The sequence below is a fragment of the Scomber scombrus genome, chromosome 19 (assembly GCF_963691925.1).
Source record: "Scomber scombrus chromosome 19, fScoSco1.1, whole genome shotgun sequence".
NCBI classification, from domain to species: Eukaryota; Metazoa; Chordata; class Actinopteri; order Scombriformes; family Scombridae; genus Scomber; species Scomber scombrus.
The window spans coordinates 8,672,250-8,686,462 of record NC_084988.1 but is presented as its reverse complement, the minus strand read 5'-3'; the positions used below and the strand labels follow the sequence as shown (position 1 = coordinate 8,686,462).

The following is a 14,213-nucleotide window of genomic DNA, read 5'->3' as shown; positions in this document are numbered from 1 at the left end:
CTTCTAGCTTCTGATTCTCATCTTCCCTCCTCATTCACAGCCATCTCAGGAGATTATCTTCTCATTTTCTCTTTCTCGCTCTGCCTTTATTTGGATGCTTAGATTTCCTGATTTTTCTCTCAATCTACTACTATGTTCTTGTGCCTACACGCTGCTCAGGAGTATATCCGTAGACAGCTGGAAGAGGAACAGAGGCAGTTAGAGATTCTCCAGCAGCAACTACTACAAGAACAGGCATTACTGCTGGTAACCATAGCCCTCCACGTGCTACCACTGCTCCCCAACTGTGCTGTGTGGCCCCCCATCCTCACTGCATGCACCTGAGTGATAGTTGTATAGAAGAACTGTGAGGGAATCCACAGTCTTGAGTCACTCTACCTGTTAACTAAAGATTTTTGAAAAAACATAATGCTGAAACAATGTATTGCTCATATCTAATGCTTGTGTTGGATGTCTTCATGTCAGCGTTTGCATGAACAGAACTTAATTTGGCTGGATCTCTGAGAGTTCCCAAGAGGATGGAAAAACAGTTTAGTCCACCTCAATTATTTTGGCCCACACAAAGTGAAAACATCCAGGATTAAAAATAGGACATAGTTGTTTTCCACAGAGCGCCCCAGTCTGTAACAGCTTTGTGCTGTGTTAGTTAGTGTTAGAAATCACATTATGTCATAAAATATTTATCCACTGCTCTTTGCACCCTATTTAAAGAGACCTTTTCAGCCTTGAAGGAAAACTTTTGAGATCCAATCCTTACAAAACTCCACAGAACCCCAGGGATGTGTCCTCCCTTCATACTGCCATCCTTCCTGCCTTGATCCCTACTTCCCTTCCTACACTACCTACCTTCCTTTCCCTTGTCTCATGCCAAATCCTTTTGTCTGATGATATCCTAGTCTACATTATCCATTATCAGCCTTGAAATTGTGATTTTAATCGTGAAACGTGTGTTCTTGTTCCATCTACGTGATCCCAGTTGTCAATATGTTTATTAGTTCATTTGTGAATGCATGACCTGAATTTGGCATTGGTGACAGCATTTGCAAATACACATAAAACAGAACAGTTTAGCCTCCTGCAAATTACACCAAGTTCCAATTGTAACTATTTACAAGTTATCCTAAGCAGTGAATGCCACCTATCTGGCAAGTTATAATAGATACCAAGAATTACCGGTATTTACTGCTATTATTTTCTGCTAATTATTAAACGGGTTGAAAATTAATATTAATAATAACTCACCTGTTTTGGTATTGATTTCTGTCTCCCTGTGTTTCTTTCTCTACTTTTGTTTTCCCTTTTATCTTTTTTTTTCCACCGTCATTCTCTTTCTGTTTTCTTTTCCTGTCATTCACTCATTTTCTCCTCCCCATACTACCTCTTCTTTTCTCTCTCCAGGAGTACAAGCGTAAGCAGGTAGAGGAGCAGCGGCAGGCAGAACGGCTACAGAGGCAGCTCCAGCAGGAGAGAGCCTACCTGGTGTCTCTACAACAGCAGCAGCAGCAACAACAGCAGGAGGGTAGGCAAGCAGAGAAGAAACCGCTTTACCACTACAAAGACGTCATCAATCCTACTGACAAGCCAGCCTGGGCTAAAGAGGTATATCACAACATGCATGACAGACATACACAAACATGCATTAAGATGTGTGAATATGTAATGTGTTTCTTTCCAAAATGTGAAATTTACCTTTCATGGGTGAGTAAAAGCATCTGCTTGTCAGCCCTTATGTACATTACACCCAGTGGCCTTCTTGTGTTCTAGTAATAACATATTCAACAGGTCTTATTTGAAGCAGCAGTCCTGTGAAGTTCCTGTGAAGAAATGGGGGGATCCCACTCATAAACATATTTTTTAGACCCTGAAGATACTTGGGAATTAACAATTCTGCTTTGATAATCACACTGTGATATCTTTTATGTTTGTGTTGGTTTTTTTGCTCACCTACCTCTGACTCTGACTCCTAGGTCCCGAAGCAGCTGCATGCTCACGGTAACCCACCCCGCTCCCAGCTACGACATCACCAGTCATTCAACCAACCAGCTTCATCCTCTGCTTCCCATGGCCAACCCAGAGCTCAGGCCCCTAAACGAACCCCATCCCATGCTGCCCAGCTCCTCTCTGCCCACCTCCCCCATATCAATATTTCACTAGATCCCGGGGAGCCGCTAGATCCTGGGCTTAAGCAGGAGATAAGCCAGCAGGTCCGAGAGTTTAGGGCTCAGAAACTTAGTCAGAGGGGCCGCAGCCCAGGGCCCATTCAGGAACACAACCAAGCTGCTGGCCAAGGGCCTAGTAAGGGACCTAGTAAGAGCCAGAAAGAGCATTCCAGGCAAGGGCCAATCAGTCAGCCTAATCCAGTATCCAACCCTTATCCTCTGGGGCCAAGTAATCAGAAAGAGAAGCCTAGAGACAGGCCCCTCTCAGCTCCTAGTCAGGCTGCCATCCAGGGTCTATTGTCTGCAGACCAACAGCTCCCATCAGTCTCAACCTCAGTCCCCAGGACAGGCCCAGAAACCTCAGTCTGGACCTAACCCTGTGCCCATCACTGCAATCAAACTGGTTAGTGACCGTACTCACAGCAGGCCGCACTTACCCTGCTATAGAATAGATGTAGATGTAGAACTAGAGTATCAGGGAGGGTGGAGAAAAGAGATGAGGCCAGCTCTCAGCCACGAGAACCTTATGGTGCCCTCGGACTGGGAGGTCACACCATGTGACTTCATTGACCCCCTCTCTCAATCCCTCCCTGGAAATGCTCTCCACTCCGCCCTACAAAGAGGGAGGAACTCCTACTCACCTGTGTCCAACAGTTGTATTCTGCTCAAAGTCCCTGATAACAATCAAAACCGTTGCCATTTTTCTGATAGGGGCAGAAGGAATGAGAGATTCAGTGGCAGAATGCAGAATGCAATTAGAAGTAGCTCTTCTTCGTGTGACCTTAGCAATTCTGCCCCAGCAAATGCAAGGATGGATGCAAGCAATCTAATGAGTAGTCGCTCCTCTGAATGCTTGGTATCCAAGACTCCAAACAGTCCACTTCCTTGGTTGGGCCTTTCCCCTTACACCTCTCCACAAACCTCATCTACCTGCTTATCCACATCCCCAAGCTCTACCAGTACCCCTTCCCCTTCAATCTCTCCTGAAAACCATGTGTTCAACATGGCCCACAAATCTTTTCCACCTCTCCTCCAGTTGCCTGGCCAGACCCCCTTTCTCCACCTAATCTCACCTGCCTCTACTCCTCATTGCTCCCCCTATGGCTCTCCCTATGGCTCTCCCTATGGCTCTCCCTTTGGATCCCAGAACCAGATCTACATCAGATCTGTTGGAGCAGAGTGTTAGACACTTCTCCAAAGCTATTTATATAATAACACACACACACATACGTTTGTACATCTATATTTGTGATTGAACTAATTTTCTAGCCCCTGACCCCAATCTTAACACATTTTTGTGTGTATTTAGTACTGGTTGATACCACATGAAAGTTTTGGTACACACATTTATTTGATGATGCTCAAAGTTTAAAAAATAAACTCTTGAGCTCTCCTCCCACCAGTAAATGGCTCCAGATCTGAGCAAAATCCATGTAACTCGAGTCTCTGTTCCCGACTCTCTCCTCCAGAGTTCCCAACATTTAGCAGCTGTCTGTCCCTCTGCTCTGTCCTGCGCATTTATAAACATCACTGTTTTTTGGTAACAGCTGTGGCCATTGCCATTTGAATAATGTGGAAAAAATGCAGATGGAGTCGTCCTTTAAACACAACACTATAGCCTGAAAATGTACCCAGTCCACCTAGCTATATATCAAAACTGATAAATATGAATTTAACAGGTCACTGTGAAAAAGAGGCAAATATGTTCTCACTTTTGTAAAAAATGTACTATGTCAAGGTCTAAAAGACAAATTAGTCTCCACAAAGATAGATGTACAAGAACATGCACACATATTGTACATAATACCTTAATACCAATGCACATACTGTATACTGGAATTGTTTTAATTTCTTCAGAAAATATTATCTACTGGGACTGAGATCCAGAGAAGAGGGTTATTGTTCAGGGACAGTTTGTTATCATCCTGATCCCTTGGTAGCTTAGCAACCTGACCTCAACCCCCCCCCCCCCCCCCACATACTGGTGATGATGTCATCTGGGAAACCCACCCATCCCAGCTTTTTTTAGGTCAGTTAACCAGTCAATGATCTCCCAGCTTGGTGATGGGCGCTGGCCAAGTGGTGGTGGAATCCTTCTAGCAAACCTGGATCCTCAGTGGATGCACTCTCTCCTCCAACTACTTTCATTCATCTTTTTCCTTGTCCTTTCTTAGTGTAGATGCAGCAGTGGTCGAAATTAACTTCCTTCAGTGCTCTGTTTTACCTCTTAAAATATCTGCCATAGTAGGAAAGAGCTTTTGGATGGTAGACTGGAGCAAAACAAAAATAATTAATAGACAAAGTTTGAAGAAATAAGCAGCAGCATCCAAAAGGTTTTTCCTCTGTGAAGAGATTTTCTCTTAATAGTAAACTATAACTCTCTTGTAGGTCAGTTGAAGTTCACGCTAACCTCTGACTGCTTCTACAGATCAAACTCTAAAGAGCTGACTTCGATCCCAGCAGTACTTTTCTTGAATCTCTGTATAGACCTACAGTATATGTTTCTTTTCCATTGGTTCTCCGTAGTTAATTACTATCCGTCTACATTTGTTTAGCTGCCTTTTACCCCAAATGAATGACTAACCTGCTGGAAAAACTGTTTTTTTTTTATTTTGAGTTTACACCACCAGTTGCCTCAATATAGATGACTCCCTAGCAGGCAACTAGCAAAGATTTGAAGAATGACACGAGTGATGCATAGTTGTTCTGACCCAGGTCATAATCTTGAATAATCCTACTAGATTATGAGCTCATGTGGAATTACAGAAAAAGTCTCCAAAGGGTATAGTTCTCATTGCACATGCTTGTTTACCTGGGGACTATTGACACTATGCCCTGCTGAGCCATGACTCAAACCTCCACGGATCATTGAGTGGATTGTTCGGAGTGGAAAAGTGTGATTTGGGATCTGGGAAGCATTCCTCGGAGGCCTCTCTCACTGCATAGCAGATAATCTGATAATCTGATTACATTGGCAAGAGGAGCTTTCTGCCTTCCTGGCACACAGATATTTGGTATAGCATTGAAGAACACACACACTCCCACAAGTCAGTGGAAACAGTTGCAGAAACTCTCATGTACACAAACAATTAGACATGGTTTCTCATGTGTGCACACGCTGTCAGTGCACATCTTCGCATGTGCTCAAATCCTTGATTTAGGTTTGAATGTGGTGTCTGCTAAAGGAGATTAGGGATTATTCTTGACCTTTCCCCATGCACAGCCATCAGATGCTCTTATTCCTCAACTGTATATGGGACATGGAGATATGCATAGACAAATAAAGAACCAATTTCCCAAACAAAACGTTGTGTGCCACATTCAACTATAAACCTGTCAGTTTTCAGGATTTACTGCAACAACACATAAGAGGCCGTTGAGACAGGCTATGACATGCAAAGCAAGGCTTTCACTGAATCCCTCAGCAGTGAATTTGTGAGTCATGAACATTAAAACAGTACTAGAACTAAAACACTAAAACAAAAGGAATGAAAATTCATATTACTAATAATAGTACTAATCCGTTCCTTATGCAAACATCAATGTTTATTCAGGTCAGTTACACAGAGTTGTCCCACAGAGTTGAGCGATGTTTAGGTTGTCTGGTGGCTTGCAGGGGTGCTTCGGGTGGCAATAACTTGTAGTGGTACAAGAGTGGTGATTAGTTGTTCTGCGTGTTGGACTGTGAGTGACAGTGGTATGTGACCTGTCCCAGGTGGAGGAGCGATCTAAGCTGAACAGACAGAGTTCTCCAGCACTGCAGCACAAATTGTCCAACCGCATCTCCGACCCCTCCCTCCCTCCCCGCTCAGAGTCCTTCAGCAGCGGGGGCATGCAGCCCGCCCGCACCCCACCCATCCACCGTTCCATCGAACCACAGGTGTGTGTGTGTGTGTGTGTTTGTGTACAAAAGAAGGCTTCTGAGTGATTGATGTATTTACTAGTGATTTCCAAACTCAAAAAGATCACAAACCTCTGTGTATCCCTTTTTTAAATAGTTCATGCCTCCATTACAGTCAGCCTAACTCTTTCATATATCTTTCTCCCTCCTTACTGCCTTTCCTCTTTCTATCCTCCTTTTTTAAAATCTCAATCCACTTTCTGTTGTTGTCCTTTCTTTCCCTACAAATATCCATTTTCACCTTTTCTTTAATTTCCTAATCTACTCTCTTCCCCTATTCTGCTATCTCTGTCTCCTTTCCTCTCCCTCCCCTCTAACTGACCTTTTTCTTTCCTTTCATTTCTCCTCAATCACATTGTCCCCATTTCTTCATTGTTTACCTCTACCTTTTAATCTTCTTCTGTTTCTCCATTCTTTCCTTCTTCACCATAACATTTGCTTTCTCTTCAACTTTTTCCATGCATCATTTCTACCATCTTGTCTCCCTTTTCTTAATTTTTTCCCTCTCTGTCCCCACCAACCTACAACTTCCTCCCATACACCCAACTCGCTCCCTTCATCTCTCCCTCTTTTTCTGTCTTTTTCTGTCCCACAGATGGCTCATCTGGTTCCAGTGAAAACCCACTCTAGCTCCATGTCTGGCTCTCAGTCACTGCAGGACCAGACAGGTACAGCTCTGAGTGAGGGCATCAGCGTGGGCTCCCCCAGACCTGAGATGCCCCGTCAGAACTCTGACCCCACCTCTGACACACCGGCACCCCAACCGCTGCGTATCACAGGCAGGGAGGAGCGGGAACGAGATCGGGAACGGGAAAGGGACAAAGATCGGGACAGAACCGCCTGGCTAAGAGAGGAGGATATCCCACCAAAGGTCTGAGAATCATAAAGGCACACCATCACTGATGATGTATAGATTTGTTTTGGTTTACAACTATTTTAATATATATTGTTTATATAATGTTTTATGTCTTTCTATGAAAAGTATTGTTATTGCTCTGGATCTCAGCAGTACTGTTTGTATGCTCTATTGAAGTTGTATTCATTGTTGGTTTTACATTTTACTATAGCTTTAATGTTTAGTGCATGTTTAGTGTAGTGTATGCTTTTGCATCCTTGTACATTTTATGTACACATGCTATTTACATCCAACGCAAAGATAAACAAAACCCTCATCATGCAAATAACATATTTAATGCTGAAAAATGCTTTTGACTTTCATACCTGACAACACAAAAATGACTGATAACATGTTATTTCCCACACATTTACCTTAATCTTGGCTTTGTTCACATTGTTAACCAGGACAGGTGTAAAAAACTGCAAGTTGCAGAGAGGTTGGAGTGTCAACACCCACAGTTAAATGTGCTGGTCTTTGTGTTTTACCATACAACCACACAGATATATTAATCTGTGGTGATCTTGTTTGTGTGTTCAGGTCCCTCAGAGGACCACTTCCATCTCCCCAGCCCTGGTCAGGAAGAACTCCCCTAACGGAGGAGTGGGTCTGGGACCTCGCACGGGTTCTCAGCTCATCCGGGCTAGGTAAAACTCATATTAGCACGCTGTGCACCTCTAAAGTCTAACTTAAATATCTGAAGACACTTTTACAGTCTCCTTTGGGCCATTTAACATACGTTATTTAAGCACAATCATTTTGGCTTTTTTAACTTTTCTTTCTCTTTTGCTGTTATGTTTTAACAAATTCACTGTCATTACAAAAAAGTGCTGATGTGTAGTGTTACCAAATATTGCTACAGGTGTTAAATTAGATAAAATTTCAACATTGCTTAGCAGAACTTCCACCATGCTGCATCGATTGTGTTCTGACATTGCAGAAGATGCCAAAGATTATTTCAAGCTTATTAAAACATTGCAATCCTATAACTCATACATCTGTATTATATACATGCTTTTTTATTAATAAAGAATTGGTAGTGAGTGAAAAAACAATTTCTCCTTTTTCAGTAACCCAGACCTGCGACGCTCAGAGCTCTCTCTGGACGCCATGCTGCAAAGAACCTCCTCCAACTCATCATCATCATCCTCCCCTTCATCTCAGGGAGGCTCAGCCGAGAGGCGAGGTACAAAAGCGCGCACTCAAAAACTCTCAAACATACAAAACTACTCTCATTAACTCATATACATACATAAAATGAAAACAGACATAAATGAGCAAATACACTGAAAAACTCACATGTAAGCAATGTATGCAACAGTGACAGTATGCAAATGGTGAACTACACAAACACATACACTCACAGGGCTTCAGCGGGTTTCAGAGGCTATCAGCGGGAAATTGTCAGTTGCAGTTCTGCTCTGATCAACCTGTCTGATGTGCCCTGTTACTCTCAGCCTCCAGGGAGATAGAAGAGAGGAAATGAGAGAGGGAGATAGAGAGGGGCATAGAGCAATGTGTCAAACAACAGGCCAGAGGGATATCTAAAATATGCATGGATCTCCCCCTGACAAACACATGGTTGATGTATGATAGGGCAGATTTTCCTTCATGTTGTTTCATTTTGCAATAAGGTTGACAGTCAATGTCGCCAAAATACAAACTGGTATCAAATACAACATTTTCACAATATCTTCAGACAAATTTAGTTTGAAACCTTTTAGACAAACAGCTTTGGAACCCGTCTTTTTTGGTGATTCTCATTAAGATTGATTATGTATCTAGGTCAAATGTGTAATAACATCCTTGTTCGGTTTGATAGGTCAAACCAAGCAGGAAGGATCCCCTCCGGGAGCCAATCAGGAGGCAAAGCCCAAACAGGAGGAGGGCCGTGAATCAGCCAGACCCAGCAGACCTGCAGTGAGTCACACACACACACACACACACACACACACACACACACACACACACACACACACACACACACACACACACACACACACACGCACACACATTTACTTTCTATGGGAGCAATCTCCTCTCTGGGAATCCTCTACAGGCCTATTCTCCTTTTTTTCTGCTATTCATCTGGTTCTCTCTTTCTCTGCCTCTCTCTCTTTCTCCTTCCATTCTTCAGAGCTATAAGAAAGCCATAGATGAGGTTAGTAACACTCAAGTCCCCTTTCCTTTACCCCGGTTTTCCTTTGCCGCGATCTTCAGAGCCTCTCTTTCCCCCCCTGGCATGGTGGAATTAGTTGGCTTCACAAGAAGATGACTTTTCTCTTAATTTTTTAAAAAACTTTTAAATATCAGGGTGTTATGGCGATGGCAATGCATGTGTGCTTCTACACACATACCTGAAAGAGTGTATGCAGACGAGTGCCTGTGCAGGTTTGTGTGTAGACAGGCATGTGTTGTGTGATCTGTGTGTGTAACCTGTACTGCCAAACACCTGAGCAGTCTCTGAATCTCTTTTCCTGTTTCTCTGTTGTCACGGTTACGGGTCAGGAGGAGCTGGTAAGCCCACCGTGTATGACGGTCCTCCCCCCGTCGCATGATTTGGTCTGATCCATCAGTTGGGTTGAATGGGGAGGGAGTGACCACAGGCCTGCTGGCATGGGGGTGTTTGGTAGAGGGGGTGCAGATTGATCCTGAAATCCAATAGCACACTAAGCCTCATTATTTGTCCCTCTTTCTACTTATGACTCGTGTACAACATATTTGCTCTGAAAATGTGAATAAAAGTGCTGATCTGTGTCACAAAATAAATATTTTACTGTTGCTAAGCAAAAAAAGTGGCCTCAGATAAGCACTTTTGTTCCAGGACACCTACTGTATGTTTATAGTCCCTGATTTTTGTGTGGCAACAAATCAGTTGTCCTCTTGTCATGATGCTGATGGTTTGTCCTACTCTTTGCCCCTGAATTCTCCCCTCATCCTTGTATGTGATTTGGTCTCCCACTTCTCAGGTTATGAGACTGATGATGGAGAACAGATTAACTAACTAATTTTGCCTCTTGCTCCTCTCTTCTTCTGTCTCTTTCTGCAGGACCTAAGTGCATTGGCTAAGGAACTCAGAGAATTGAGGGTGGAGGAGGGGACCAGACCTCCAGTCAAGGTAGGATGACATTAATAATAATGACATATGATAAATGTGTTTCTTTTGTCACAATAATAAAGGGAAACTATGTATTTTTTTAACTGCTATGACTTAGTCTTAGACTTAGTCCTTATCATCCTTATCAATGCCCTAAGGAAAGTCTACATAAGATGTATGACGTGTTCTTAAACCACAGACATGTTCATGGCCTGCACCTAAAATAAGTGTGGTTGAAAACACAATAAACCTATAGTAAGAGCTTTGTTATAAAAGTGGTTGTGGAAATAAGCCAGATGACAGATCCTTGTGACAGACAAGAATGATTTAAAAAAACATTCAAAATAAACAAAACAGACTTGTGAAGAAAGTCCAACACAAAGTCTGCTTTTGTTTATAGAGATTCCTGATAAATGTTGTGCAATCCAGATTGCAGTCATCAGCAATTTATTCTTTCACCTCATCTTTAATTTGATTTTCCTGATAAATTTACATGGAAAAATGCTTAAACAACATACTTGTTCATGCCTTTTTGCACACATAGAAACCATATAAAGAAATTAAAAAGAAGTCAGTAATGCCCCATCAACTGTAAAGAGGGTGGAGCGCAAGACTCTAAATGTAAAAATCCTTAAAATGTGGAGCATTGCATTGTGGAATTATTAGCAGAAAGTAGTGTACATGCCATGGCATCACTTTTTTGTTATATGATGGAATATTTGAGGGCACTGTATAGTGGATATATGTATACAGCATTCAGACAGGCAAATACAATGACAGAGGGTACTATATATTTAATGAGGAGTGATTTCAGACACAGCCAAAATCTGCCTTTGTTTTTAGAGATTCCTGATAAGTATTCCAGAGAACAGTTATCAGGAATTTGTTCTTTGACCTCATCTTTAATTTTACTGTGGAAAATTCTAGGGAAAATTTTCTAAGGAAAGTCTATTCAGATTTATGATGTGTTCTTAATCCGCAGAGTTGTTCATACTTTTCTGATTCGGATTAATCAGGTTGTACTTGTAGGTTGAAAGTACATGCCAGGTGATCCTAATTAGCACACGTAAACGCCCCACCAATCCCCATAAAAGAACAATGAGACTGCTTGTCTGTGTGCATGTACAGAAATCACACGCGGAAATTAGACTCCAAATGTAAAAAAAAAAAACCCTTGACAGTTCTGAAGTGGAGATACTGCTGCAGGAAGTGAACACCAAACAAGCCGTCATATGTTGTAGCAACAGTAATGGATATAAAATAAAAACAAAAATATGAGATGCTGTTACTCATTTAGTGAACGCTGTATTCAGAGAGGGGTACACAGCTGATAAAGTGAAAAAACATTGTGAGATCTAAGTTAATTTGACTCATTATTCCTCTCCACTGTATGAACACTGAGATTTTGAAAGTGTGCGTCCACATAAATTCACATGTGTATTGGTGGGTAATTTAGATACAACAGTAATTAGTCCCTCCTTTAGTCTCAGTGTTCTATTTTCAGAAGGTTTCTCAACAGTTCTCTTTATTTAATGATCACGTTTTTGTTTGTACATATTGCGTTCTGATAAAGGTGACAGACTACTCGTCCTCCAGTGATGATTCAGAGAGCAGTGATGAGGACGGGGAGACAGTGGGGCATGATGGGACTGTTGCTGTTAGCGACATCCCCCGCATCATGTAAGTCTTCCTCTGTTTTTGTTTTTCTTTCTCTGACTGTGTTTTTTAAATTTATTTTGTATTAACTGGTCGTGTTCATTTGTGTTGGGATATGCATGTCTTTGAAATATGTGCTACGACTGTCAGTATAGTTTTGGAAGAAATGCTTTGTAAATTAATTGTGTGTGTGTGTGTGTGTGTGTGTGTGTGTGTGTGTGTGTGTGTGTGTGTGTGTGTGTGTGTGTGTGTGTGTGTGTGTGTGTGTGTGTGTGTGTGTGTGTGTGTGTGTGTGTGTGTGTGTGTGTGTGTGTGTGTGTGTGTGTGTGTGTGTGTGTGTGTGTGTTGCAGGCCAGCAATGCAGAGTAGCAGTGAGTCGTACGGAGGGCTGACAGAGGACTCTCTGGGAGATGCCTATAATAGCTCGAAGGACGGCACTCTGGTGATGAGAGAGGTAATGAATGTGCACATAAACACACAAGTCACATGGATTTAGAGATGAAAGAATGTAAACACACAGAGAAAACACTATTTTTGGTTATATTCTACCATCAAACTCGATATATTCTATATATATAGTCTTCATCTTTAATTTTTCTATTCAAATTTCATTTCTCAACTCTCAACTCTCAGGCAGAGGAGAGGAGGAGAGGTGGTCACACAGAGAGTAACGGCTTTGGGAATCACAGTAACCATGGTAACCTCCCTGACCTGTTACAGCAGAGCAACTCTCCCTCAGCCACACCCACAGCCCTGCAGGAACTTGGTGACATGGCTGAGGTCAGACACACCAAAACACCCAATTCTAAATATCATGCTGTAAATAAAACACAAGTTGAATTAATGCAATAAAGGATCTAAATTCACATGGAACAAAGAAATAACTAGTTTAAAAACAAATTCAGCATTTTCTGTATGTCTATACAGCATATCTAGGCTGCTACAAAGTAAATGCTCACATTTTCTGTTTTACAGTTTGGTTTGGGTGGGTCCAAAGCATCCTTCACACCATTTGTTGATCCACGTGTCTATCAAACCTCCCCGAATGATGATGATGATGATGATGATAATGATAACTCAGCAGCAGGTAAGAAAAGTATAGAGAAGCTTTGGTTGAAATTTTACATATTTAACGTCAGTAGTAGGAAAGCCAACTGTAATGTCTGCACAGGTGTCAACAAACAACAAATCATGTGTGTGTTTCACTTTTCTTTCTTCTTCTTTTGTATCTCAGCCATGTTTGCAAATGAACTTATGAGGCAGGAGCAGGCCAGACTAAATGAAGCCAGAAAGATCTCTGTTGTCAACGTCAACCCAACAAACATCAGACCCCACAGTGACACACCAGAGATCCGCAAATACAAGAAACGCTTCAACTCTGAGATCCTGTGTGCTGCACTCTGGGGTACATCCTTCATCTTACTTACTAAACGCAAAACAAACACACACAAAAAAAGGGAAATCTTGAATCAGAATACCTTCACGTGTCTTTTGGTGTATCTTTCTGTCTCTGACTCTTGCATGTTTGTGTATGTTCAGGTGTGAACCTTCTGGTGGGGACAGAGAACGGTCTAATGCTGCTTGATCGAAGCGGACAGGGAAAAGTGTATAACCTGATCACCAGACGGCGTTTCCTACAAATGGATGTGCTTGAGGGGCTCAATGTGCTAGTCACCATATCTGGTTAGTCTAACATACACATCTACATTATATGTACCCACACAAGTGCATTCTCATATCTGGATTGATTTAACATGCCAGTCTACTCATCAAAAAGAGTCCTGTTTACCTCACAAAAAAAAGCAGACTGTAGCTCATAACAAGCTTATGCTTCTTCAGTTTCTCTCAAAGTACACATCTGAGTTATGTAGGTCATTCACAATGGCCAGATCAGCTTCCATTGTCTACTTTTTAGTAGGAACACAAATAGGTTTCTAATTTAGTCTGGTGTTTTATCACGATATTCCAGTGAATTTGATTGAGTTTCTCTTTCTCCCTTTGTCCCTCCTCTCTCAGGGAAGAAGAATAAGTTGCGTGTCTACTACTTGTCCTGGCTGAGGAACAGAATATTACATAATGACCCAGAAGTAGAGAAGAAGCAGGGTTGGATTACAGTTGGAGAACTGGAGGGATGTGTGCATTATAAAGTTGGTAAGTGTGTGTGTGTGTGTGTGTGTGTGTGTGTGTGTGTGTGTGTGTGTGTGTGTGTGTGTGTGTGTGTGTGTGTGTGTGTGTGTGTGTGTGTGTGTGTGTGTTCATTTGGATCACAAATGTAGAGGCTGATATTTTGGCCTTACTGGGCCTGTTATTTCAGAGTGAGCTGAAGTCGTTATTAAATAAAAACAAATTGGGTTAGGTGTGGCAACTTTTAGATGAAATGCTGCCAGCCTTTTACCTGGTTACACTAGTTCAACAACTTTTTCTGGCTCTCGCTCTTCATCTTCATCAGTGAAGGAGCTCTTTGTACTGGGAGGCAACAGTGTTTAAATGTGGCTCTAATTTAGA

The 14,213-nt window shown here is 42.1% G+C and overlaps 1 protein-coding gene across 1 annotated transcript in view; it reads left to right on the top strand.

The window, feature by feature from the left end:
* The window catches only part of tnika (TRAF2 and NCK interacting kinase a), a 61,073-nt gene that overhangs the window by 39,984 nt on the left and 6,876 nt on the right, over nt 1–14,213 (top strand). The window contains exons 14-30 of the mRNA XM_062440039.1: nt 160–246; nt 1,399–1,599; nt 5,875–6,039; nt 6,656–6,839; nt 6,885–6,931; nt 7,496–7,602; nt 8,026–8,173; nt 8,783–8,875; nt 9,093–9,116; nt 10,005–10,073; nt 11,626–11,732; nt 12,060–12,162; nt 12,342–12,488; nt 12,684–12,795; nt 12,943–13,113; nt 13,248–13,391; nt 13,725–13,859. Coding sequence (XP_062296023.1) covers nt 160–246; nt 1,399–1,599; nt 5,875–6,039; nt 6,656–6,839; nt 6,885–6,931; nt 7,496–7,602; nt 8,026–8,173; nt 8,783–8,875; nt 9,093–9,116; nt 10,005–10,073; nt 11,626–11,732; nt 12,060–12,162; nt 12,342–12,488; nt 12,684–12,795; nt 12,943–13,113; nt 13,248–13,391; nt 13,725–13,859 — 2,044 coding nt within the window. The remainder of the gene's footprint in view (nt 1–159; nt 247–1,398; nt 1,600–5,874; nt 6,040–6,655; nt 6,840–6,884; nt 6,932–7,495; nt 7,603–8,025; nt 8,174–8,782; nt 8,876–9,092; nt 9,117–10,004; nt 10,074–11,625; nt 11,733–12,059; nt 12,163–12,341; nt 12,489–12,683; nt 12,796–12,942; nt 13,114–13,247; nt 13,392–13,724; nt 13,860–14,213) is intronic.